The 25,692-nt window shown below is 41.2% G+C and overlaps 1 protein-coding gene across 3 annotated transcripts in view; it reads right to left on the reverse strand.

Moving 5' to 3' along the window:
• RB195_006180 (uncharacterized protein) overlaps positions 1 to 25,692 on the reverse strand; it is a gene marked incomplete at both ends in the record, with an annotated part of 41,479 nt that overhangs the window by 10,157 nt on the left and 5,630 nt on the right. For all 3 annotated transcript variants that reach the window (XM_064179111.1, XM_064179112.1, XM_064179110.1), the window contains 6 exons: positions 1,010 to 1,174; positions 3,543 to 3,602; positions 9,115 to 9,228; positions 10,546 to 10,643; positions 10,934 to 10,994; positions 23,832 to 23,977. In XM_064179111.1, coding sequence (XP_064036097.1) covers positions 1,010 to 1,174; positions 3,543 to 3,602; positions 9,115 to 9,228; positions 10,546 to 10,643; positions 10,934 to 10,994; positions 23,832 to 23,977 — 644 coding nt within the window. The remainder of the gene's footprint in view (positions 1 to 1,009; positions 1,175 to 3,542; positions 3,603 to 9,114; positions 9,229 to 10,545; positions 10,644 to 10,933; positions 10,995 to 23,831; positions 23,978 to 25,692) is intronic.

Raw genomic sequence — 25,692 nt, forward strand, 5'->3', positions numbered from 1 at the left:
GTTTGGAATACTGGACACTTCTTCGTCGTGCTCATCATGCCTAAGAAGTAATGTTTCTTTTCACAGGTGCGAAAAAGCAAGATGTAAATCATTCTGAGTGTGATGCAAAGCCCCTAGGAGCTTTCTTTTCATTTTTAAACATGAACATTTCTATAAAAACGGTTCAGTTACGCGTATAACTCTACAGCTGGACAAAAAATCCTATAAAGTAGCTCATGCATAGATGTTTTTCCCAAACTTCAAAGAGCAACCGCTCACATTAAAAAGTATACTTTAAAATGAACAGAAGTTCAGGTAACAGAACAGTTTCTTTCGAAGTTGAACTAGAAAATGAAAGAATTGCGAAACACTTCGTATGAGAAAGCAACCATGAATTGTTTCGCAAAAAATAGTAACAAAAAACACTATTATTAATATTATGACGAATGGTAATGGAACTCCATTAAGTCGATTTTATTGCTGGAAATTAGGAGTTACCAAGACGCATTTCACTTGGGTACATCCGGCTCAAAACGACACGGTGCAGTTGCGTAAGCGGTTGCGCTCGAAGCGGCGCGGTGTAGATAGCAGTTGGATTCGAGTTGGGACCATCGAGAACCGCAGCAATGAACGGCGGAAGCAGGGGTTCTCAATTGCACCGGGTTTCATGTCGCTTTGACTCTACATATATTGTGCGACGGTTCCATCTTAACGACGATGGAACCGCTAATCGAAACCTCCAAATGCTAACTACATCCGACACTAAATATCAGTTTGAAAAAAGAGCAATTAGGTTGCCTTCATTAAGCAACTCCTTTGTAAACTTGCGTTCATACGAGTCTAGAAAAAATCTCAACAAATAGTCGTGAATCATAGCTAATTCCCATTTCACATGGCATGTAAAAACTGCAGCGATACCATATTCAGAAATGTCAATATAACCTACCGCAAGAGTCTTTCACCCTTGTTATCAGTTGTGCAAGGAAACGAATATGCTACAAGAATAGATCTTGAAAAATCTAGATCTCACCCATCGTGATGGATCGTGAAGAAGCTTAACGAACGTTTGTGCCAGCTGAAGACGTCGGACAGCAGGAGAAGTATGTCGCGCTATCTCAACGAAAACTTCACAAACTGCTTTTCGAACACCCCAGTTCGCATCCAGGCACAAGTATGAAAGATGTGGGACGACGAACTGAAATAAGATTAATATAATAGTGCAGTAACAGTGACTGTAAAAATAGCCACCCCATGAAAGAATTACTTTTGAAAGTTCCTGCAACCTTTATCAAAGGGTGGAAATAATTCCTCTGATGGTACTACACTCTATTCCAGCAGCCAAAGCTCCCCTATTTAAGTTTTGCAAAAATCTTATGATTTCTACTTGTTTTCTTTAAAGAAGTTGAAATATTAGGTTGGTGCGTAACTAATTTCGGAAACGGACCGCATACTTCAAATTGCTATAACTCAGCCTAACCACAACTTTATTAATCGAAATAAAAACCATGAGAATCTACACATCTTTTCCAATGAATTGGTGATAAATTTAAGCCTTTAGTATAAAAACTGAGATTACAGGAGTCAACAAAAATATGGAAAGCACTTAAAACATCGTTTGAATTAGTGAACTGTCGCTGACGCAAATGTGAATCAAGAGCTCGAAAGAAGTGATAGTCTGTTGGGGAAAAGTTTGGGGAATACGGTGGGTGAGGGAGTACTTCTATGTTCAAATAGGTTAATTTTTGCTGGGTAATTTGTGCGGTATGTGGCCGCGTCTTGCAACAGAATCGGCTCTCCTCTATCCATTATCTATCTGCCGGCCACAAACTGCAACTTTTCATACATATGCTCTAGATCACAGCAGTAGGACTCTGTTTTAATTGTCTGGCCTGGTTGCATGTAGTGGATTAAACCCTTGGAGCACTACCAAACTGTAAGCATCACTTCTTTGTGGAGAAGATCGGGTTTAAGAAAAGTACTTGGAGGATCGTCTTTGACTACCCACACAAATCCACGGTTCATGCTATCGTAAAGAACCCATTTTTCATCTACAGTTATAATACGTCTAAGTGCTCATTTTTTACCTGAATCAAAAGGATAGAACCCGTGCCGTAACCTGCCAGACGGTGCTTTTCAGTCAGCTCGTGAGGCACCCACTTTGACATCTTCTTCTGCTAAATGTCTAACTACTGTAGACATTATGTACGCCCAAGCCTTCTGCCAATGTCTGTGTGTTAGTCTCCGGATTTGCTTCCACGACTCTCTCCAGACCTTCATTATCAAGCGACGACCTGCATCCGCGACCCGGTTTTTCTTCGAGATCAAAATCGCTAGAAGTGAATTTTTTAAACCACAGCTCCATGTTCGCAAGGACGGTCTACTGACCCGTTCGCAAGGACAGTCTCACCCAAAAGCCCTGCTAAGGTTACGAGATGCTTCTGCTGCGGAGTGTCCCAATTTAAATTCGCAAAGCATGATTACTCAATAGTCGCGTCGGTTCATGATTTTTCAGAGCCATGGAAAATGGCGGCCGAAAAAACTAGAGCGGCAGCTATATATGTATTTGAAAGAGCAGAAAAATACCTACAAAACGGTATGTGCTGTTTGCCTAGAGACAAAATAATTTAGGGTAGAAAATTGTTTTGTTTACACATACATCGAAACCGAAATTAATTTTGCACCAACCTAATATACTGGGTATCCCTTCCATTATTTCACATTTTACTCACTAACTTCCTCAATAAGACAGTATTTTCAGCAATAGAAGGCTCGTTAAAAAACGTTGTGGGAGATGTGACCGTTCATTATTGGCTGAGTTCAATAATTTTTTTCAAATGGGAAACGTCAAGAGTTGAGATTATGGTTATGGGTCCACAGTTTCCTCGTTTTCCTGTTTCTTGCAGATACGCAAAATCTGAAATCTAGGAAACGCAGATGCAATCTGAAATTTCGTCAGCCGGCAACAAGCCTATTTCTCTGCTTCACCCCTATCAGGGTTTTTACGCAAAGATGAAGAAATGCATAGAACCCCGAGTTTTGAAGGTGATATGACTCTACGTACAATATCTAGTTATATTGAAACGTCTTTCAGTTATTATCTGTACCGATCTTGTAACAAATTGATCAATATAATGAATATAAAATGGTGAATAACCCGCTTGAATAGAAAATTATACGTTTCCTCCTTTAGTCCCTCGTGTGTGCCGTCTGTCGAGCAAAAACGACATCGTCACCTCCACGGAATGGGGGCATATTTTTTCCGGAGCTTTTTAAAGCCCTTGCCGTATGTCAGCGCCATACGCGCAAATACTGTCGGGCTGTGCCCTCTTCGAAAATCATACTATTTCACAACGCAAACGTGCACTGCGAAATGGCGCCGCGGAGGGATGTGGAGTCGAACACTCAACGACTCTGTTCGATGCGCCTGCGAAACACTTTTCCTACAACAGAGGATGAGTAGATTATTCATGCTCTCCAAATTCCACATATTTTCCAATTTCTTGAACACAGTAGAAACAACATTCCGGACTGTTATAGTGAACGTTCAGAAAAAAAAAACTAACCAGTTCTGTGAACTTCTGACCAAATATCCGTGACAAGTCGGCCAGAACTGCGACTGCAGCCTGAAATCAGGAACCATTAGAAGTTCGAAATCACTAGAAACACAACAAAAGAGCTCTGCGCGTTTCTGCACCCAGTAATTCATTGAGCGATGGAGAGTTACAAACAGACAAAACAATTAGACTCGCGCCTGCAGACATATATTTCGCTTTTCCTCGTTTGTTTATCACATCCTAATCCATAAGAAGGGTCAGGATTACTAGGGCTTCACATTGGGAACAAATCCTCACATAACTTTATTTCCCTCTATGTTGCAAAGTAAATCATAGTATGGTCAAAACAAAATGAAGCACAGCGCAGTTGCGTAAGGAGTCGTGCTCGAATTGGAGCGCTGGAGCCTAGCGGTTAGAATAGTGATGGGACCCTTCCTGGCACCACCCATCGCTGCAGTTCGCGATATCCCCACCTCGATTTCAACTGCCGTCTCCACCGCACCGCTTCGAGCGCAGCCGCTTGCGCAATTGTACGGCGCTTCATGTCGTTTTCACCCGACTATAGTTGCATGCAGTTCATTTTGACACCAACAACAAATTACTGCAAGATTTTAAAGTGGGCTGAAACGCACGTTTGCATCCTTGTAATTCATCAAGAACTAAGCAAAAAAGTGCAGTGCTACTCCGGCTCCTCTTATCCTTAATAACAGGGAAATTCTCTTCATTTCTCCGACAGGCACTACGGGTTAAGAAAAGTTTAACTCCTTAGAGTACAGCAAAGTTCGTGGTTTATTCTATCTTTTACCGTTTTCCATAAAACAACAACACATTCGCAAAACTGCAAAACTGGACGTCCGTTAGTTCCACTGTCGTGGTAATGGTAACACCTCTTCGGAATATATCAGTTACACATCAACACCCTGCACCCAACACCTCATACATCCATACTTTTTTTTGACATACTTGCCATTCCCACAGGTACGTTCCGACAAAGGTCATATATCAATAGTGGGATGGTATTGTTCAAGAGACATGCATCGATCGTTGGTTGGACATTCTAGATTGCTACCATGTCAGGAACAGATAATTATCAAATCATGTGACTTTTCTCCATAACATGTTTTCCGTTGAACAAAAACAACTAAAACACTACATCCCAGAATTATTGAGAATGATGTCGCGATCCGATCCTGTACTGGTGAGTACAGAGTAAACTATTCATAGTGGGAAATTGGTTTACTCTGCTCCAATGATCGCTAGTTATACTCATATCCCAACCCCTACGCAAAAAAACCTCATACCTGTAAAAGTACAACAAAGTTTGAATTTATTAGGCGTATCCCCTTGAACATGCAACATAAAATGCACAATAATATGACACATTGTACCTCAATTCTCCTACTTCATTTCATTACTAGTGGCGGTTTATAACGTCAGGATATCCATTTCTTTTTTTAAATCCAAAATAGTGAACAGTCTCCACAACTGTGTAGAACAGAATGAGTATTTCAGATTTGTCATTTTTTGAACTACTACAAAGAACATCTTCTGAAATAATCAAAACTCGTAGACCGATCAAAATGTGTGAAAATATTATCATTCTCCGCGATAATGAAGTCCACATAAATGTGCATTTCAGCGATTTCTTAACGCCTACTGTGGAATTTAGAGAAAGGCGTGCACATCTAGACTCCGAGCAATGTTAATAAATGAAATCCAATATTCAAGGTAATTGAACTGCCTACCACTTGTTTGCGAAACCAACTAAATACATTTTAAATTCCACAAAGAACAGAAGAGCATTTGCGTTGAAGGACAACACGCACCACACGTAACGTTACCTTCAGAAGCATTGCTCCTATTCTGCTCACCCACCATTGCTGTGACGCCTTGGATAGGTTTATCAACCCTTTCGCGTAAAAAATACGCTAAATAAATGGATCATCTACAGAACATGCAATCAAAAGTTGCAATGGCTTATCATGCGCAAACGACAGAGAAACAGTCAGTATACAAACGCTCCATTCGCGTCCAGACATTTGTTCAACCCGCGACATTCCCCTCAACCTGTAACCCCTCCTCATTGAGAAATGAACACTGCCCACACACACAAAAGAGAAGCATATCTCTTACTGGCAATTTGCCAAGGCAATCGGATGTTGGCAGTCTGCCAGTTGGCTTGTGCCGCCGAAGAGGTTGCCCTTTTTAGAATAGGACATATGCGTAACCACAACAGATCGGGGTGCACATAAAAACATTGCTATGTCCATTGCAAATAGTACCCATGTGAGAAAAAAGCGTTCTTCTTTCTGCAAACCCCCATAAAAACAAAGAATGGACTTCACATGGACAACAAGTAATTTTATTGAATGGTTCTTCATCTGAGGACTCTTGCACTTCACTAGTCGCTCATGCAGCCTACAAACTATCATGAGCAGATGTATTGATGTATGCTAAGGACAAAATTTGAGCAATTTGTGCTAAGTTGACGAGAACTTATCACCCCACGAATCTGGGGTAGTGCAGATTTCAGATGGAGTATTCGTATACGGGATGGGAGACTATGGAGAGGGAGGTGATTCCGTCCATTTCTTGCTAATTGCCGTAAAAAACGGCCCGGAAGATGCGGCGCCGCACAAAACTGGCGCGCTCCAATCGAACCTCTTGTACAAAATGGTGCGCCAAAACGAATGAAGCCGTGTCTTCCGGGCCGTTTTTTACGGCAATTAGGAAGAAATGGACGGAATCACCCACCTATCCGTAGTCTCCCATCCTGTATACGAATACTCCACCTGAAATCTGCACAACCTCAGATTCGTGGGGTGATGCCTTTAAGGCGCTAAAGAATAATCACACGGTCGATCTCAGAGCGTTGTGTGGTACATGTGTGATGACGTTTAACAACGAAACTCTTTAGAATCCGATTATGTGTCCTTAATATAGTTGCCGTAATTAAATTAATCATTTAATCTATTGATTTGCAACATTTTGCCCGATGCCTTGCAGACACCTGACTGCAAGTTACATCTTACGTATATTTACTGATGTAGAAGATGACCTCAAATCCAATCAGCAGTCTCAAAGGTGTTTCACTAACCCCTTAGAAAGATTAAGGACATTATCACTTCAAAATTCTTCATTATCGATCAGATTGCATTTGTGAATGTAATGGTCCATTGAGTTCTCTGCTGTAACACAAATAGTTATCCTCCACAACTCAGCGATAGTTCTTCCCCAATATCACTTATTCTAATGGAAGAACACATGTTCTTTGCCAAATTCTGTAAAGTTCCTTACACAGCAGTTGGCACCTTAAGCCGGTGAATTCGAGTGGTAAGATAACGTTTCCGGTTACAACTAATGGTGATGCTACTCAAAAGTAATTTAATAAGTGGACAAATTTTCTTGTCGCATGACAATGAGGAGTTTATAAAAATCTTACTCGGTTCATAGTTATCATTAGTACAAAACCTTATATAAAGTTCTCGTTACGGTTACAAACGGTTGCGCAACTATCTTCTAGCGTTATTTAGTTAAAAGTAATGTTAATACATTTTTAAATGCTTTTTCTATGCTATCACATTTATTCTAGTATGCCAGTTTGTAGATTTAAATAGATAACACCCTAATTTCAACCCCACACCGCAATTTTAATGAGAAGTTATTTCCTGGTGATTCAAAGTTATTCATGTATCCTCACAACCGTTTAAAATGTCTGATAAATGAAATTCTCTGCAGTTCTGTGTCGGCTTCAGATTATTTGTTTCGCCTTCCCCAGTATAACGTGGGCAAAAACTTGCATGGTGCGATTAATACAGATGTAATCATAAGAATAAGAATATATTGAGACCCTGTCTAATATTATAATAAATCAAGGTTCTCATTTGAACTCGAGTATTTTGTTGTTATTTTGAAAATTTGCGTGTTCAAACTGTCATGATTCGGAAGTACAACACATAGCTGCGTAGATTAATTTCATGTAGAGACACCACCCCTCCGTATAAAAACCACTCTACACATTTTCGTGGATTTTTGCGGGATTTTTAATTCCCGAATATAAATACGCTTTGTTAGAAAATGTCGTCAAGAATTCCATTGGCTAATTGACTAAACTGTACCTCTACAGCATAGCTGAAATATCCTCATTTCAGTTCTTTTTTCTCTCGTGAAAAAAAGATCCAGTCCCCTGACTCATCCAATAATCATTTGAACTTTGATTTCTTCATCCCCGATGTCATGTTCACCACCCATCTGGCAAATCAGTTTCCTGGCGCACGCCGACCAATTTCCCTCAAGTTTTTTATCTGAAGAACCTCTCCTTCACATTCTTGCCTTCCGCTTCAATTCGCATATGATGCGAAACATCGCAAATACACAGTAGGCAACACGCAGTGATTCGATCTGTCGAGCGAGCACTGCCGCAGAAAAAAAAAACGTGACGCCAATGCGAAAACCCTGCAGACACCTAAAGAATGAATGGTGAATACCCATTAGGGAAGGAGAAGGTTCATCTGGTAAACTGGAACGCAAATCAGCACGCTCCAACTACAACTACTGACAGGAACACTTGAAAGATAACTCAATTGTAGTTCAAAATAACTGCTTTCATTTTTAACAAAGATTTCTCTAAGAAGTTTACTTATTGGCAGGAATCGCTCCTTCTAGTTTTGCTTGACGTGCTGTTATTTTTTTTCCTAAAGAAAATGTAACGTTTTGATATCATTATAATACCAAACGAAAATATGGTTTTCGAAAACCTGCAACATGAACTCTGCGCGCCTTTGCTGATGCGTAGAGAAACTACAAACAACCAGCTCGACAAAACAGTATTCGTAGATAATTTCTCCTCTTAGAAAGAAACGAACAGAATTTTCTCCAGTAGGAAATTTTCGGACTACTAAGCCGAGCAAATTAGAGAAGAGAAAAAAAAAACTATTCAAGAGATTCTTGAACATGCAGCTGGGAGAACCCTCTCTAAAACTTCTGCATCCTATCAATGAAGGGAAAGCTACTATCCAAAGCACAAACCAGCAATCACAAAGTCATAATAATCATAAAAATAAGTAATCAATAAGTCATCAAGAAACGAGAAAACCATCCTCAGTATTCCTACTAAATGGTACACAATCACAACCATCAACGGTTAAAGCTCATACTTCAGAATTTTGCAGATGGTTTTACTAGTGCAGTGCAGTGCACTAATTTCCTAAACGTCAGCTGATGCCACCAACAACCGTGACGCCATGTGAATCGATACTGCAGCCCGACGCACTTTTACTAACATAACACAAGTGCAGCTGGCAGACTTGCTTTGCCGTTTGTTCGACAGGCACGTACGGATCTGTTATGCGAACATTCGCTTCTCTGCTACTTCATTTTCAATATCAGGAACCCGTTCCCGCTCCAGCGTTTATTCAACCCCTTGCCATCATCCACATTCATCCGTTTCATTTCCCGTCTGTCTGCATCCCGCGGGCGCTGTGTTTGTTCTGCGTTTGTGTAGCACTCTGGTGTGCTTGTGCACACTTTCAGTTCTACTCTCCAGCCCCATGAATTCGCAAATTCCCGCGCGCACGCCTACTTTTCGAATGTGGACCACGTGGTGTTCGAGGAATCGGCTATAGTCGGCAATAAAGTGATCGAAGAGCCATCGTTTGTCGGTGATCATTCCAGAAGAAACAACACGACACAGTACCTGAAATACAATTATATGAAACGGAGGGCAATGTGACCATTGTTGATATGTAGGAAAGGTGCCAAGAGTAAAAAAGTGAAAAAAAGAAAGAAAATAAAAGGAAAAAAGTGACTATACAGACAGAGACAGGCCTACTTGTGGACAAATACAGCAAGACAGAGTAAGAAGAAGGAGACGCCCCTTTGCCCATTACAGCACATCAAAGCTGGCTGTGATATGAGCAAGTCGACAAATCACCCACCACTTTGACGTGCCGTGCCGGTGTTGAGGACATGAAACTCTCCTCCCTCTGCACACACACGCGCGCACACCACATAACATTAGTGTATATTTGTAGGGACATATACCACCATCGCCCTTCATCGTCAAGCAGTCATCATTGTTAACGCGTAAACAACAAATAATGAACGCAAAAAGAAAGAAGTTCCACATCTAAAAATCCTAGAAATGGCCAGCAACCAGACAGAAAGAATAAATCGCTGCCAGTAAGGACTGAACAAGTGTTGGACAATGAGGAGAAAAGGGCCAGCTGCGCTGATTCCTTTGCAACAGCCGTCAGCGCGCACCAAACGCGCACCACACTTGCAGATGAAACTCAAAATGAAAAAAGAGCAACGGCTAACTAGACTGCGAGCTTGTAGTATCAGAAGCGAGGAGGCTCAGAGGTGCTCGAGCTTTGAAATGAAAATGGAAGAACAAGTGAAGGAAAAATCCGATATGACACATAGGGCGGTTGGGGTGACGAGGATCGAAAAGAAAACAAAGGCAATTAAGGAAAATGAGGGGATGGATGGTTGGCCAGAGAGTAAGTGCATTTTGCGTAGATTCAAAGGGCGAAAAACAGAATAGTGATACGGCCAGAACAAAGCGTCTCACTACCCATGTCTTTCACCCTCTAAAAAACTGGCACTCTCTCCGCATGTTTCAGGCGATTGGCGGTGTCGGCTGTGCTCTCCTCGCTCGGCGCACTCACTCCGTCGTATGTTCGCTCTCTGCACCCTCCGCAGCTCTCACGCACTCTGGTGCTGATGTCTGCGCACTCCTCAAACGACACGCACCCTCCAGCGTTGTGTTGAGCGCGTGTTTCTTTCGAGAATAAATGCAATGCATACACTCAGAGGGCGGGGAGTTGTGTGTGCCGGCCGGGAGCCCGCGGAAAAGACCTGCGGCAGAGCGACGAACAACACAACGACGACGACAACCGCGAGGAGAAATGCTGTGTCTTGATGATGGGGAAGAAGAAAGAGAAGAAGACGACTGAGACAATATGCACTCTACAGACGATCACACATAATGCGAGCACAAGTGCGCCCGTACCGCGGCTATTTCCACACGTCGATCCTCCATCCCAGGATCATCACCTTTCGACTCAATGAGATCGAACAGAATTGGAATGATCTGCTGTCGAAGAGCATCTGAAAAAAGTCAATCCTTAGAATGAACAAAAAAGCCGACCAGAGCAAAGAAAAAAACAAACAAACAAAATGCAGGTTGCCTGCGGCTGGCACAGCATCACAGCGTCATGCATCTGATAGCACGAAGCGAAATATCACCCTTTTTAGACTATGGAACAAAGGCGAGCGATAAAAGATGCCCGAATCGCTGAGAACCGCTGATAACGGCACGCGCAGTGCTGTGGCGCTGCGCAGCTGCAGATAACGAATACACTGAACTAGAGCTAATGCTGGAAGGCGTCCCTACTCACCCTGTGGAATAAGGCCTCGCTCCAGCAGCACGCCAACGCCGAAAACAGCTCGATTGCTCGTCTGAAACAGTAGGATAGGAAGAATCAGAGGACAGCCAGCTAGAGCTGTGTTGAATCAGCTAGTAGAATAGTAGAAAAAGTAGCATGGTTGGTAATAGGTTGTTGGAAATAGGGGAGCACGAGAGGCAACAGAGAAGTAGAGGAGGGCACAAGGCAGGATAGGGGAGCTGTCTTGATAGCGGGCGCACACACACACGCAACAAACACGCTCGCTCACGTTGCTGAAGCGAGGGCGGGGCTTGGAGAAGAGAGCGCACCAATCAGCGACTGCCTGCCAGAGACAGCAATTGCCACCCGCGGCAGCGGCAGACGACGAGGGAGAGCTAGAGACGCAGACACAACAAAATGATAACACAGCAGTCAGCCAGAGAAACCGCCACAGCTAGCGAAAATGCGCGCACATACACACTGACTATGAAAAAGACTGGAGAGACGCAGGGGACGAGTGTGCGAGGAGACAGTGTGATGGCGATGGAAGGTGCAGACCTCGAGGAGGACTGACGGAAGGAGGGAGCAGGAGATGAGGCTGGCGTGCAGGCCGCAGATTGCAGGCCAACGAGCGGAAGAAACCAAAGACTGACTACTCGAAACAATGACACTCGCTGAGGTGCTCTGAAATATGCATGTCGTAGCAGCGGCACACCGCGTGTTGCGTCCCCGTGCTCCTCGTATAGCAGTCCGTACTTCGCACCACCGCCACCAGTACGGCTAGAGGGCCGCAAAGCGCTGTCGCATTTGAAACGCATGGTGGAGGGAAGAAATAACTTCGAAAATAGTCGTCTTTGGGGAAAAACTTTCCGCCGCAAAACCCGCCAGTCCGTGGATAAACGGCGCAAAATGAGGAAACGATATCACGCAACGATGCCAGACGTGCAGCAGCAGCGAGGAGGCGATGGCGCTGCGCACATTTCGCACATTCAAGGTCAAACATTACAAAAAGAGCGACCGGTTTTCGAATGCGGAGAAAGCGATGACCCTGGCTTAGAAATCGTTCGACCTTCGAGCAGCACTCGGACGGGGACGCGCAGACGAACCAACGCGTTACTGCTAAAGACTGCATCACAAAAACAAACTGTCGAAGATTTTCCTAGTTCACTGATCTTTCGATGGTTACGGCTCTAGAATAGAAGTGGAAGCGTTTGTAACAAAACCAATGAGACGAGAAAGTGCTATGGATAGTCGTATAAGTCCTCAAAATAAGCATTTCATCATTTTCGCATCACGAATGCTTCAAATTAAGAAGGGAGTGATTTGTTGCCCAACCCGAAGGAAAAAAAGAACCGCATTAATCCAATGCGGAGACTATGATTTGCTGCTCCTATTGGTGAGGATATTAAACCCTTTCAAAAGGCGATGATATAGGATTAATGAGATACATCTACATCGTTGTCGCGTAGAAGTGGGACGTAGCGAACAAGTTCAGAGTAAAAATCAATAAAATTTGTAATACCGCTCGATGGGACATCGTTCTTTTCAGGACCCACTAGAAGATCTAGCGTATGTACACGACATGAGTTGCAGCAACACAGAAACGAGTACACTGAGTGCACAGCAAATAGGTCAGTCGATTCCATTTACTAAGGGTTGATTCGCCAAATTATCAGCACAACGCACGTGTGTGAAGGTAAAAAAAAAACCAAGAGAATATCTCCTCACAGGCAGAGAATTTCCAACTAAAAGAAATGACCTGCATAGATTAGTCTGCACTTTAGTGGGTAATATTTCTCATCTTTTTTTTTCGGTGAACTAGCTTCGAATGTATACTGCATTCTGAAAAAATGCACTGGAGAGCAGCGCGGCAAGAAAAAAGTTGCCAAAAAGATACGTTAGATAGCTCGGTGTGTAATGAGGATCAAAAACGAAGCTAAACGTTTGATCGAGGTGGCTGTAGTTAACAGTTGCAATAATAACGAGGTGCAAAGGAGAAAGCTGTCATGGTGACTGATTGAGTTGGCGTTGTCGTCGATATTCTCAGTGGCGCATGATGTTTGAGTAGAGCTAAAAAAGTGAGACTGCCCGCTTCAATACACATATAACACTGGACGATGCAAACTGCAGAAATAACTTCACAGCCGGGAAAATATCACGATTCGTGGAGAGACAGAAGAAGCCCAGGGATTTATCAAAGAGATACGATTACAGAAATCATGAGCGAAAGATTGCTTCGATGAAAAATGATGCAAAAAAAAGGAAGTAGAGAAGGATGGAAATTTTAAAGTAAATGAACGATTCATCGGAAATCATAGATGAGATACCAGATTCGGATGAATCGTTCACTTTTTATTTATTCCCAAAAAGTCGAAAAATCGAATGTGGGATTCTATTCAGTTCATGGATCTTCTAACATTAATGTTCCAATATGTTTTATTCTGAATAATTATTATAAGTCTTTAATATGAAATCATATAATTCTTTGAAGAACTTTAAGAATATATTAAGAAAGTGCTGGATGCAGTAAATAATGAAAGACGTCCCACGGATCAAAAACCAGTATTAAACCATTCCCAATTCTCGAAAAAAAAAAAAGAAATTAATTCACACCTAGCTAAGCTTTTGTTTGCCACTCCGAAAAAAAAAGGAAGCAGAGAAGGACAGAAATCTTGAGTAGACAAATCCATGGCTTTCTCTGCTTGTCTGCCTCCTTGTGTGCATGCCTCTTCTCTCTTCTCTTTGCAATAGACGAGTCCACGCATTTAGGGAATTCCATCAAGGGTATAGACATAAATAGGGTGACCAAATGAAAAATGGCTCTTCAGAAACTTTACTGTAAACAGTGAGTAGAATAATTAATATAATTATTCTACTCAGTTACTCCACAATTTACTTCCAGGGACTACAGATACTTTATATGTAGCGTTTTTGAGGTAACAATCATTACTTCCAATCCAGCATCCAAAACCAATGTCAGAAAAATGTTCACTAAAATCTCAAAGAAACGAAATCCAAAAAAACCAGCTTCTTTTCTTCCATAACCTTGATGGTCTTTACAGCGCTAAAATCAACGTCAAACATTTGCGTTCTGCCTTTATTTCATCGATCTACCCTGCTCTGAACTCCCTCTTGCTCTTCCGCTATGTCGCTCTTGCGCTCATATAATTCTGCATTTCCCGTTGCCAGCGCGACTTCTGTTCATTACGCGAAACTTAAAAAAAAAAATTCTCCAAACCATGAACAAGGTTCGGATAAAGGATAAAGGATAAAGTTACTCGCGTTGATCAATCCGCTTGGGATGCGCCGCCACGTTCAGTTCAATTCAGAATCGTTTGAGGTTTAAGAACGTGTAACTGGATTATACAATGACTTGTGGCGGCTAACCGATGTGTCACGTCAGTGTTTTTATCCTCCCAGACAAGTCTGGTACCAATTTATCGACCTCGAAGGGATGAAAGACTTGGTGAGCACTAGGCGGATTCGAACCTCCGATCGATCGTGCAGGAAGCGGAAGCTCTAACCGCTACACTACCCCGCCCCTAAGGTTTGGATATGCTAATAATAATTGGATTACTACCGACTATGAAATAGTATTCATACGCTCACATTTTTTCACACATTTCATATTTTCCTCCAAAATAAGCTCCATACAGGAAGATATATGTGAAAACAAGCGTATGTGTTCTTATAGCCTTCTTCTAACCCCCCTCCTCCTCCCTACGCAGCTGCCACGCGCAAAAAAGCGCGGCGGCAATGACGAAAAAATCGAACCGAAACTGCGCCGATAAGTGGCGACAGAAAAAAAAAACACGAAAGAGAAAGAGCGTGAGCGGGGGGAACGAACGGCCACATATCCCCGACTATACGAAGAAAAAGTTGTATAATAGAACTGGGACATTCATGTCTCAAAAGTCATTTTTACTGCATACGTATCAGATGTGTTTAACTTCGTTGAACATGAGATCGAAGCAACGACTGTTTCACGGACCATTACACCGCAAAACTAGGACGTTTTTTTTTTTTGTGAACTCCACGAAATCAAAGTACGGTTGCACTGTTTCATGGAATATTACACTCCAAAACAAGGAAGTGTCTCGCTAACTCCATGATCGTCGCCTAGTCAACGGAAGTGTTGAAGAGTGATTGCATCACTAAAGCCGAACCCAAATTCCGCAACATTACGATAAGAAATGTCAGTGAAGGCAATTTGTGAAGAAACAACAAGACAGTGTCATTATGACATTCATATCTCACAACCCACTACAAAAGCATTACACACGGAGTTGCGAAGAATTGGACTCATATAGAGTCGATCACATTGACGAAAAAGCCCAAAATCACAACTATGCAATGAGACGAAGAGAAAAACGCAGGTGAAGAAATGCTAGAAAAAACGCACGTGAGATGCGAGACTGGTCTTCCCTAACTCTAGAACAGCAGTTTAAAAGAGGGAATTTCTCTAAGAATTTTTTAAATGGAAAGCTTCGCACGATAAGCTCACTTGGCAACTTCGTGTCTAGGACACAATCAATCTGATTTCTTTCCCAGTACTTTAAGAATTTATCAGTGCTTCTACGAGTCTCGATTATAAACAGAAAAGATAGGAAATATTGGCCGGTCCAAATCAAATATTTACGTAGTTGTTTATATATATACACATATACATACACATGTACATATGTATATATACATATGTATGTATATACATATATATATATATATGTATATATATATATATATAAAGTCCGGCTAAAGCCGGACTTCTGACTTTCTGTGGAGTCCGCTTCGTTCGCCTTTGATGATCAACGGAAATTAATATTAGTGCCGTTTTCTGTGAAATTAAACTTGTGTACCTCTAACAATCTTTCATCATTTTTTTTTATTATAAATAAAGGAGAAGGATTTCATAGTTTTCTTTCTAGACGCGTCAGTTCTACATACGGAGAATATTCAAACTTCAGCTTCAACTCCTTACCAACATATTATAGACAAAATTTAAAAGCATTACTCGAAATATGGGTTTTCCTCCTGTTTGCCCCAACAGTTATCAAAGAATGATGTTTTAGCATAAAATGACGTGAAAAACATCATCCTACTGATAAAGATAACGTTCTACGTCAGATCATATGAACTGTTCGTTAGTATTTAAGCAGCCGTTTGCTTGGGTGTTTCCACTTTCTGAAGAAAGCGTGCAAGGAAATAGATACGCGAAGGAGTGATAAAGGTGAAAAGCAACGCGCACAGTGGCCACGGCTATGAAACGGCTGCAACGTCCCATTTACCTTTTGCAACATGCACACGAAGGTATTGCGCACATTTCGACGCCGCGGGATACGTTACACTCCCTCTTATGTCCATCTAAACCCGGCGCACCAGTCCAATGCCGCGGGACCCGTCGAAACCCATTTTATAACTACTTGACTCCAGTGCACCAATCCGACGCCGTGGGACCCGTCGGAACCCATTTTACAGGTACCTGACGCCGACGCGCCAATCCGACGCCGTTTGACCCGTCGTACCCCATTTTATAGCTTTCTGGCGTCAAAGCAACAACTCGACACCGGTGGACCAGTCGCACCCACTTTTCGAATTTCGTGATTGACACACACGTGATAGAATAAGCCCGTTGTTATATATCACGATATATAATATGACTTACTTGACTTGAATTAATCGGCAGGCTGATGTCATCGCCTGAGGCGATTACCCGCATCTTCGCCGAGGTGTGCCATCCTTGAACACAGCTCTGCCCAATCTTCTCTATCTTCTGCGAGAGCTTGCACAGAATCAATCAATTCGTCGCTATTCCATATTCTGCGAAATCTTACGTCTCGCCTGAACTTCCTATCCACGCCGAGTGTCTTCTGGTCCTCTTTCACCACCTTAGTCCATAACTTCCGTTTTCGGCCAGGTGGCTTCTTCCAGCTCGAACCCGACAAACTCCATGAACTCGTTGAACAAGGCGATCTGCCGGTCTCCTTAATATATGACCAAAGAAGCAAAGACGATTTACTTTAGCCACTTTAGATGGCGGTGCAAGATGTTGATATTTTTCACTTGTCCTCTCCCGTCCAAGCGGTTTCCTGTAAGCGCAATCAAGACCCTCCTTCATCGCATATGGTGCTGCCCTAGTATCTGATCCGTACATCATGATGGGGCGAATTGCGGATAAGTAGACTCGCAACTTGATTTCGTTGGTGATGAGGGTCGACCAGGTAGTTCGTTGAAGTAAAGATCTTCATTGTGGCATACCCTAGGCCAAAAGTAGTCAAGTAGCCGTTTAAGCAGCTTTTGATCTGTGCAATCAAGCCACTCCATCACCGTAGATGGTGCCGCCCAAGTCTCCGATCCGCACATCATGATGGGGCGAATTGCGGATAATAGACTCTAAGTATATATATTATATATAATATACATTTATATGGAAGTATCAGCTTGGTCTCCTGTGAAAGGGGCTATGCTAATCCCAGGCTCGTGTGTGTGAACATTTTCGCTCTGCAAGCGATCCCTTAGGGAAGCAGATGCCGTAAAAGTTGCCTTCTGTGTACATCGAATCTGGTGAGGAAAGGGCGTATCTGCTAAGCATTTATGTTGCGTATTTTCTGTGTGCAGAAAACATTAAAATATCGTTTTTATCTACCATTGACACTCGTGGCAAAAGGAAATGAGCGTGATTATGCAGCAGTAAGCAACACACATATTAGGGGGGGGTGGGGGCGGAGCAGTCAGTCACGCTGGATTTCTTTATGGCCTGTCTTCGTAAAACTTCACATCTGATAGATTTCTACAACAATGATGAATGGTTTTAACAGCACTGAAATACTCTACCGCAGGAAGCAATAGCTTTGGTTGTGAAAAGAAAAACTACAGGAGTAGATGCAATTGATTTCGCCTTAGATTAACAGGTATTCGCACGAACATTTTTTTTTTTGCATTTTTGTGATGAATCTGGCTTGAATTTATAAATCAAACGTACGAGAGAATTACTCCATACATACAACTTCAAAAGCTTTATGAGTTTCTTCCCTCAAACAATCGCCTAGTGGCGCTGAGATTCTGAGCACGGATACCCGCTAGACACCATAACACCATTTTTTATGCAACGGGAAGTCTCCCATAATCTTCTCAGAAGAGGAGTAGCAGTGCGGTTCAAGACAAATGCTATATTCGTGAGTATCTCCACTAACGACCTCTCGTAACAAAGCTTCAACGATTTTTTTGTACTCTTTTTGGAATTACAAAAAACTAGGGACACCGGTTTGTTTCCATGAACCAGGTTTTAGGAAATATGTGTAAAGTTTAGGACGGTAAAGACGCCTCCCTACCTAAGGGGATAATGGCATTTCCTGTTCTCCATTCTTAAAGTCTGGATACGATTGAGCCTTGCCGAAGATCGCCATCGCAATGGTTAGGAATCTTCTCAGAAGAGGTTTTTATGCATGTGTTTTCTATAAACTCTAAATACGTGCAATGTACTACCAGTCTCTACTGCTAAAGCGCATAATGGAAGTTTCCGCTGTTATGCACTTAAATACGCATTGTTATTTTTATTATTCTGATTCTATTTTTATTATTCTATTTTACATTGATATTTTACATTCTTCTTGAATGTGCGTTGCCACTCTCAGCCGATCAACATCGCCAGCACTGAAATTCTCGTTTCAGTTTTCTATGCTGTTTCAAGGTTTCGGCGTTGTGAGGATCGGGTTTTTTTCGAAGGGCAAGCGTCACTGCAGAGGATGCATCCCAACGCTAAATGACTCATTGTGAGACAGCTTGCCGTCGTTTTGTTTGAGCTGAGAGACGACACAGCTCACCCAGGCACCCAGCATTGTTAACAGACACACATGAGAATGTCATGTCATTGCTGACGGCAGGGAAAAATCGAATCCCACCTTGTAAAGGACATGCAACGAAAACAGCGTCTTTGCGTCAACATGTTATCGGTTTACTAGGCGTTCGTCGAACACTGCTTCCAAGTTGCAACTGCGAAAAACTAGTTCAATGACGCATGAGCCGTTCACCTGCCTCGCTTGTTCATAATCACGCCGCAGCCGATTAGCATTGCGCAATTCTTCCGCAGAAATTCGATTCTTCGCTGATCGTTGCTCGCAAAATCGATCAGTCGAAAGAGATTTGCGACGGCAGAAACAAAAAACAGACACAGCGAAATGGAATCACTGATAGGAAATGGACAACAAGCGGATTTAGATGAGTAGATCATAATTCCCAAAAGTTGTTCACTTGAACTAAGATGGTTCAGCTTCCACTAGCAGAAGAAATCTCAAATAGCACACATACTGGCTGTATAGTTGTACTGTTGGCTGTACACTATATGGTTTTAAGTGCTTAGAAGTTAAATAATCTAGAGGTAAGAAAAGAAAAAGCTAGCATGCTATTCCATCTGAAAATTTATTAGGAGCGGGTTTAAGCACGCAACACAAATGTATGGACTCTTGTCTTAATATTTCAACTGTTAGAAGTCTGCTAATATCTTAGCCTGCAACGTACACAAAGAGGAAAAAAATAGAGCACTTTATAAAAAAAATTGTTTCTTATGAGAAGCCCTGGAAAGCAGCAAATCTAACAAAAAATACGTTTTTACGGAGTACCATCACAAAATCGAAAAATCAGCTAATCGAAATCCTTGCTTTGAAAATTCTACCCATAACGGCGTTTTAGCAAGTATAGGTTATTGCAATTACATCGACTAGTAAAAATAAGACAACAGCCAAGAAAAAAAAATTGAAAGATCTTCTCCGCCTGCTTACAAGGCAATAATACAGAGAGGCAGAAGCCGTTATGAATTGCACACACTTTGTTTTACAGTTGCGCGTGTGAATGGTCGATATTCAAAACAACGTGCACACCAAACGCAAACGCAATCAACCTCCTTGAAAGAATAGTCTTTGGTTAAGCATTTTATTGAACTTTTCTGCGAGACTAACTGTTGTCAGAAGGAAATCAATTCATTGTATAATTGTTTTTAAACATTTAGACCGACGAGAGACAAAAAGATTCTTGATTTGGACATGAATGAAAAGATTATTTTTAATGAATATCCCTATTAAGAAAACAATGCAAGAGAAAAGTACCAAAATACAACTCTTTCTGCTTTTTCTCCCCAAACATAATATGAAGTTGAGCGGACAGGAGAAATTCTCATATGTACTGATTACGAATATGATGGACATTCTTCAGGAAAACAACGACTTTACAGATTAACTTGATTTTTGTGTCCACTTTATATCTACTAATTTACTTTTTCACAGCGTCGATAAAATTCTGATTACGGTGGTTCTTACATACGGTAATTACGAGCATGACAACCGTTTCCATTTCCGATACCGTTTTCGTTTCAAATAATACAACCGTCTGAGGATAAGGTAGCTGCTTTGAACAAAACTTCTATTCTCAAGCATTTTCCGAAATTTTTATCTAGTCCACAATGAGTAGTATAAAGTGACGTTTCTCACAGATGACGTTGGTCGCATGAAATATACGGAAGAAAAAACTCGATTTTCAGAATTCTCCGAATAAAAAACTCGCAGAAGCCGCCTAGTTCATTGAGATCCAAGCAAGTCTTAGTCATGATCTATGTGCAATATATAATTGTAGAACACCTAGAAATATTATATGTATACTTTTTCGGGTTCGGATGAAAATAAAGTATCTGGAGAAAATGAGAAAAAAAATGTTTTCGATCAAAACAGTTTTTTTCATTTAATAAACTTCTTGAACAACCTACTGCAGAAACCTGAGATGAAAGAATATTATTCGAAAATTCAAAATAGAGATCCATCTGCAGTTTCCACGATTTCGCAAAAAGTACTTCATAGCAGCAATTGCAAATTTTCAGGAGCTAGATTAAGGTATCTATATTCATGACACTCGTAGTAGGATTTTGTTTTGTCCGCCTCAAAAAATGAGTCCAAACATAAAGCACTGAGTGACAGAAAGGAAAATAAAGGCGGAAAGAGAATCCACACCAGAAAGGTACATGAAAAGAGAGAACTGAACTGGCTGTTTCATTCCTACGAAGCTAAATCACGCTAACTTCGTAGTGATGAGTTGAAGAGGAGATGGTGAATAAGTCCAAATGAGTTCATGAGGTAATTGGATACTTCATAACAATTTTGAGACCAAATGGTAGCGAGAAAAAACCTGCAGTGGCTAGCCGACGTGTCAAGTCAGTGTTTTTATCCGCCCAGACAGGGCTGGTATCAATTTATCGATCCCGGAGGAATGAAAGGCTTGGTAAGCACTACGGCGGATTCGAACCTCCTATCGATCCTGCAGACAGCGGGACGTCTAACCGACTGCGATACGCCCGCTACTGTACTATACGCCAAACTATACAGAACAACTTTTGCTTTGTTCAAGTTATTTCGTGTACGTATTATAGGTATCAATTAAGCTGACAGATTTCAGATGATTCAGGTCTTTCATCCACTCGATGAACACATCCCACCTATGCAGCCCTTCCTTTCCAAAACATCCTGAGAGCGAACTTCAACTGTTCCGAACCGGGGCAGCTAGGAAAACAAGTTTTTGTGCTTACTACAGACCATAAGGAACCGAATGGAGCGGAGTTTTCGAGTGGATTTCTGCTAGGGCATCGAATTTGGAAATTTGTGCTTTCACAATTTCTCCCTTCTCCTTGAGAATTCTACTCCTACGTAAGGTTAAATGCACCAGATGAAATGAATGCCTTTCATAATAGCGGGAAATAAATTTTGAACACATCCTCCAGCTGCATTTTATGAGTTACAAAAGCAACTGAACAATCTGACTTCATCAGACACTAAGCTTGGCATTAACAGACACTAGTCCCTAGCCCGTTTGAACTTTCATATTTGCCCGGTGATCAAAAACAAAATTTGTCCAAATAGTCATCTCATTCCTGAACCGCTTAAAGTCTTTTCAAGAAGACATTGAAAGAAACAGACAGCGACCACCTGTGTGCCACATGCACAGCATTCACGAAGCGATTGAAACTGCGTTCGCGTTAAGATCGGCCACTTTGAATGATACTCAAAATCAATGTATGAAAGTGTTTGAAAAAGTACGTTTTGTAAAGTAAGGTTTTGTTTGCACTCAATGTCTCATGCAACAATGCAATATCGATCTGTCAATAACTTTCTTGCACTCTATATACGATGACAAGAATGATATCAGAATACTTTCAAAGACGAAGATGTTGATCGCACCGAGCACTACCGTATGTAGCAAATTTGGTAAAACCTTTCGCGTATGCTTAGGGTAGTGCTCTGCTCTTTTTGTGTAACATTCAAAAAATAGAACCTGAACCTCCACAATTATTTTTACCAAGCAAATTTTGCTCTCCACACAGACATTTTTTAAAGTCATATAGTTAATAAAGTATAACAAATGGATATCGAATAAATAAGAAGATGAGAAATTCAGGGAATAAAAAAAACTGTGCGATGGGAATACTACGCCAATCGATCTGAAAGGAATTTTTAGTGCAGTTTTTCCCCTCGCCACAGCGATTGCTCTCAAAAAAGTGCATGCAATGGGGCAAATATTTTGCGACAGCTGTATCTCTACTTCTCTTCTGTGTTTTGCAAAAAGCGATGAATGTTTTACATCCGTCAATCTAGTTAAATACCATTTTCAAAAAACTCCACTTACTGTTCACCCATGTTCCGGTTTTGAATAGTACAGGATGTAGAATGATTAAACCATGAGATGAAACTAGAATCCCACTATTTGGTATCACAATTCTGGTTGGTAAGAAAATTATATATATATATATATATATATATATATATATATATATATATTTATATACATATATATATATATATATATATATATATATATATATATATATATATATATATATAATTTTTGAATTTTTTTCTGTAAGGACCAGAATCAATCAGACTCCATGTGAAACACATTATCCTCATTGGTTCACTGGTAAACATGAAGGCAGGTTGGCCTGCGCATAAAAAGCTGGTTTTGCACGAAAAAAAAACTATAAAAGTAGGTCGTAGCGATTCTACACTCGTACGAAAAAAAATGCACTAAAAAAATTTGCTAATAATACGATCCAGAGAAAACAGGGATGAGAGCAAGTTTTACCTCTTTTTTGCGTCTAACTCAAAATCCGACTAGAAACACATACAAAAAAACTCGACTGTTTCATTCCTCGAAGTAATTGCCCCAATTCTAAATAGGAGAACTAAAACGTTCTCCCAAAAGAAAAGCACAAACGAAACAAGGCACATGTGTAGCAATGAGGAAATATTCCAATGAAATGGCCTCAGTTCTTGATCATGTCAATGCTTTGAGTTTCCTCAAAGCTCAAGTAAGATCGCAGTTTAGTTATTTTTTAGTTGAACATCATCGGCCCGATATAGAAGCAATTCTGAATTCTACTTAATAAAGATATATCGCAGTAGCCAGCCCGATCTGGCAGACCTGTATCGACAAAACCAGAGCTCGGCAAACAGAACGATTTAGTAAAAAAAAAATGCGTGGACACAGTAGATAAGAAGCTCCCGCAAAACGTTTTTATTATAGTTGTGACTGCTTACGGCAATGGATAACTAGTAGACGAACAAAGATCCCTATAAGAAGCCTGTAAAAAACGCGCTGAACAGTATTGAGTAATGAGTCCAAAAACTACTTCGCTGCCCCCAATTCTACAGCAGCAGCGACCCAAAGAAAAGGGTTCAGATGTAGAATCCTTCAATTTCACAGCGAGAATATACCCAGAAGTAAAATAAAGATATGGTGTTATGAAGAAAAGAATGTTTTTCCAAAATAGCTCGGAAGGATTGAAAAGTCAAAAAGTGTTTGCAAGCCAAAACTAAAGAACAGAACTAATGTCAAAATAAGAGCAGAACTCAAATAGAAGTACAACAAAAAGACTTACCACAGCCGGATAGCCGAGCTCTCTTACGAGATATGCAATCATTGGGCCAACATGTCTGCGCAAAGTTTCATGTCTACTTGCGTAGTCTATGAGAAGTGGTAGAGGATCCAGCACCATCGATACATGTCGTTCTATCACCGGACGCTCTAAATACAAACGCAATTGTGATTTCTAACTACAAAATCTTCGAAATTTATTGATAAAAAAGGTTAGGATCCAGCATAGCGCTACCTGGTTACACTACGATAGCTATTCTGGGAACGCGTCTTGAAATCAACAATAACCGGATCCAACCCGGAGTCTAAGTGTAATTATTAGTAAACTTTCTAAAACAATACAATATTTGTAAATTATGAGCTACTCCTGTATATTAATTCACTCCTCCAGACGCAACAAAATAACGAGTGTTAAGCAAGCAAAAATACGGTAACACTTCTCGAAGTTTTGTATTTCAAAAAAAAAAAACTAAATATGATTATCTGCAAAGATTTAAAAAAAAAACAAAGCAAACACTGCAAAAAACAGTGGAGCATTGATACAGGAAAATTAGAAGCTAATAATAACAATTCTTTAGAATACTTCATTGTAAGAAATCGCCAACTGACTCTTCTTCTCTCTTCTATTTTTGAGTCATTTTCCTAGCCCCACCAAACATCACAGAGAAATGTTATAAGGTCACCAACATAGATAAGTTAGGAGCAATACTGATCTCTCGTCACAACTATAAGCAGAACGAACAAATCACCAAAGAACCTCTCTGCGTTCCTTGTTCCGCTGCTATTATTCCGATTTTAAGCTTTCGAAAAGAATTTTTTTCAAGATTTTGCTAAAATTTTTCAGAAGCTTCTAGATTTATTCTTTAAAAACATAAAAATAGGGCAGCTAGAAGGCTTCTAAATTATTTGTCGCTTATTCGGTTTTATTGGTATTCCCACTAATCACGGAACTTAAACCACGTGACCTCCGACTGCTTGGACTTTATGAGTTTCGACAAGGACGTTCCGCTGCCGTGACCCATCATAATATCTGCATAATAATGGGTAAAGATGTCATTGCTTATTCCACTGCGGCATGTTGGTTCAAGAAGTTCAAAGAAGGCAACTATAAGCTTGACAACGAACCCTCCCCCCAAGGACATTTAAGATTTATTTGGATAGACTGAAAGCCGCTACTGAAGCCGATCCTTCTCGCACCACTCGTGATCTTGCAACTGAGTTCCAGTATTCACATACCATAATTGCAAAACATCTTCATGAAATGGGGAAGACACAAAAGTATGGCCTATGGATATCCCACGAATTGTCATCTCGTCAACTTGAGCGAGAATCACTGCGTGTACGAATTTGCTAAGTTGCAAATGGAACTTTGACTGGCTGAAGAAATTGGTTACTGGAGATGAGAAGTGGACTATGCACCCGAGTTATAACCGGAGACGCCAATGGGCCGGTCCTGGTGAACAGGGAAGACCAACACCGTAGTCTGAATTGCACCCCAAGAAGGTAATGCTTAGTGTATGGTGGGGATGTTCTGAAATTATCCATTGGGAGCTACTATCTGAAGATGCTACAGTTATTACCGAATTATATTGTTAACAATTGGTTCGTATGGCAAGTAAGACAAAGTATATTTCTACGACAACGCCAAGCCTCAAGTCGCCAGAGGCGCAAGTCAAAAACTTTCTTGGACTTTGTTACAGTGTGGTCAAAACGACATGAATAACGAGTGTAGTTGCGGTACACTTGCGCACGCGCTCGAAACGGCGCGCTGGAGGCAGCAGTTGGAACCGAGGTGGATCGCCGCAAACTGCAGCGATGGGTTTCACCACGCTCCTAGCTACGCTCTGTCGAAGCACCTCGAGAGA

The sequence above is a fragment of the Necator americanus genome, chromosome I (genome assembly GCF_031761385.1).
Source record: "Necator americanus strain Aroian chromosome I, whole genome shotgun sequence".
Taxonomy (NCBI): domain Eukaryota; kingdom Metazoa; phylum Nematoda; class Chromadorea; order Rhabditida; family Ancylostomatidae; genus Necator; species Necator americanus.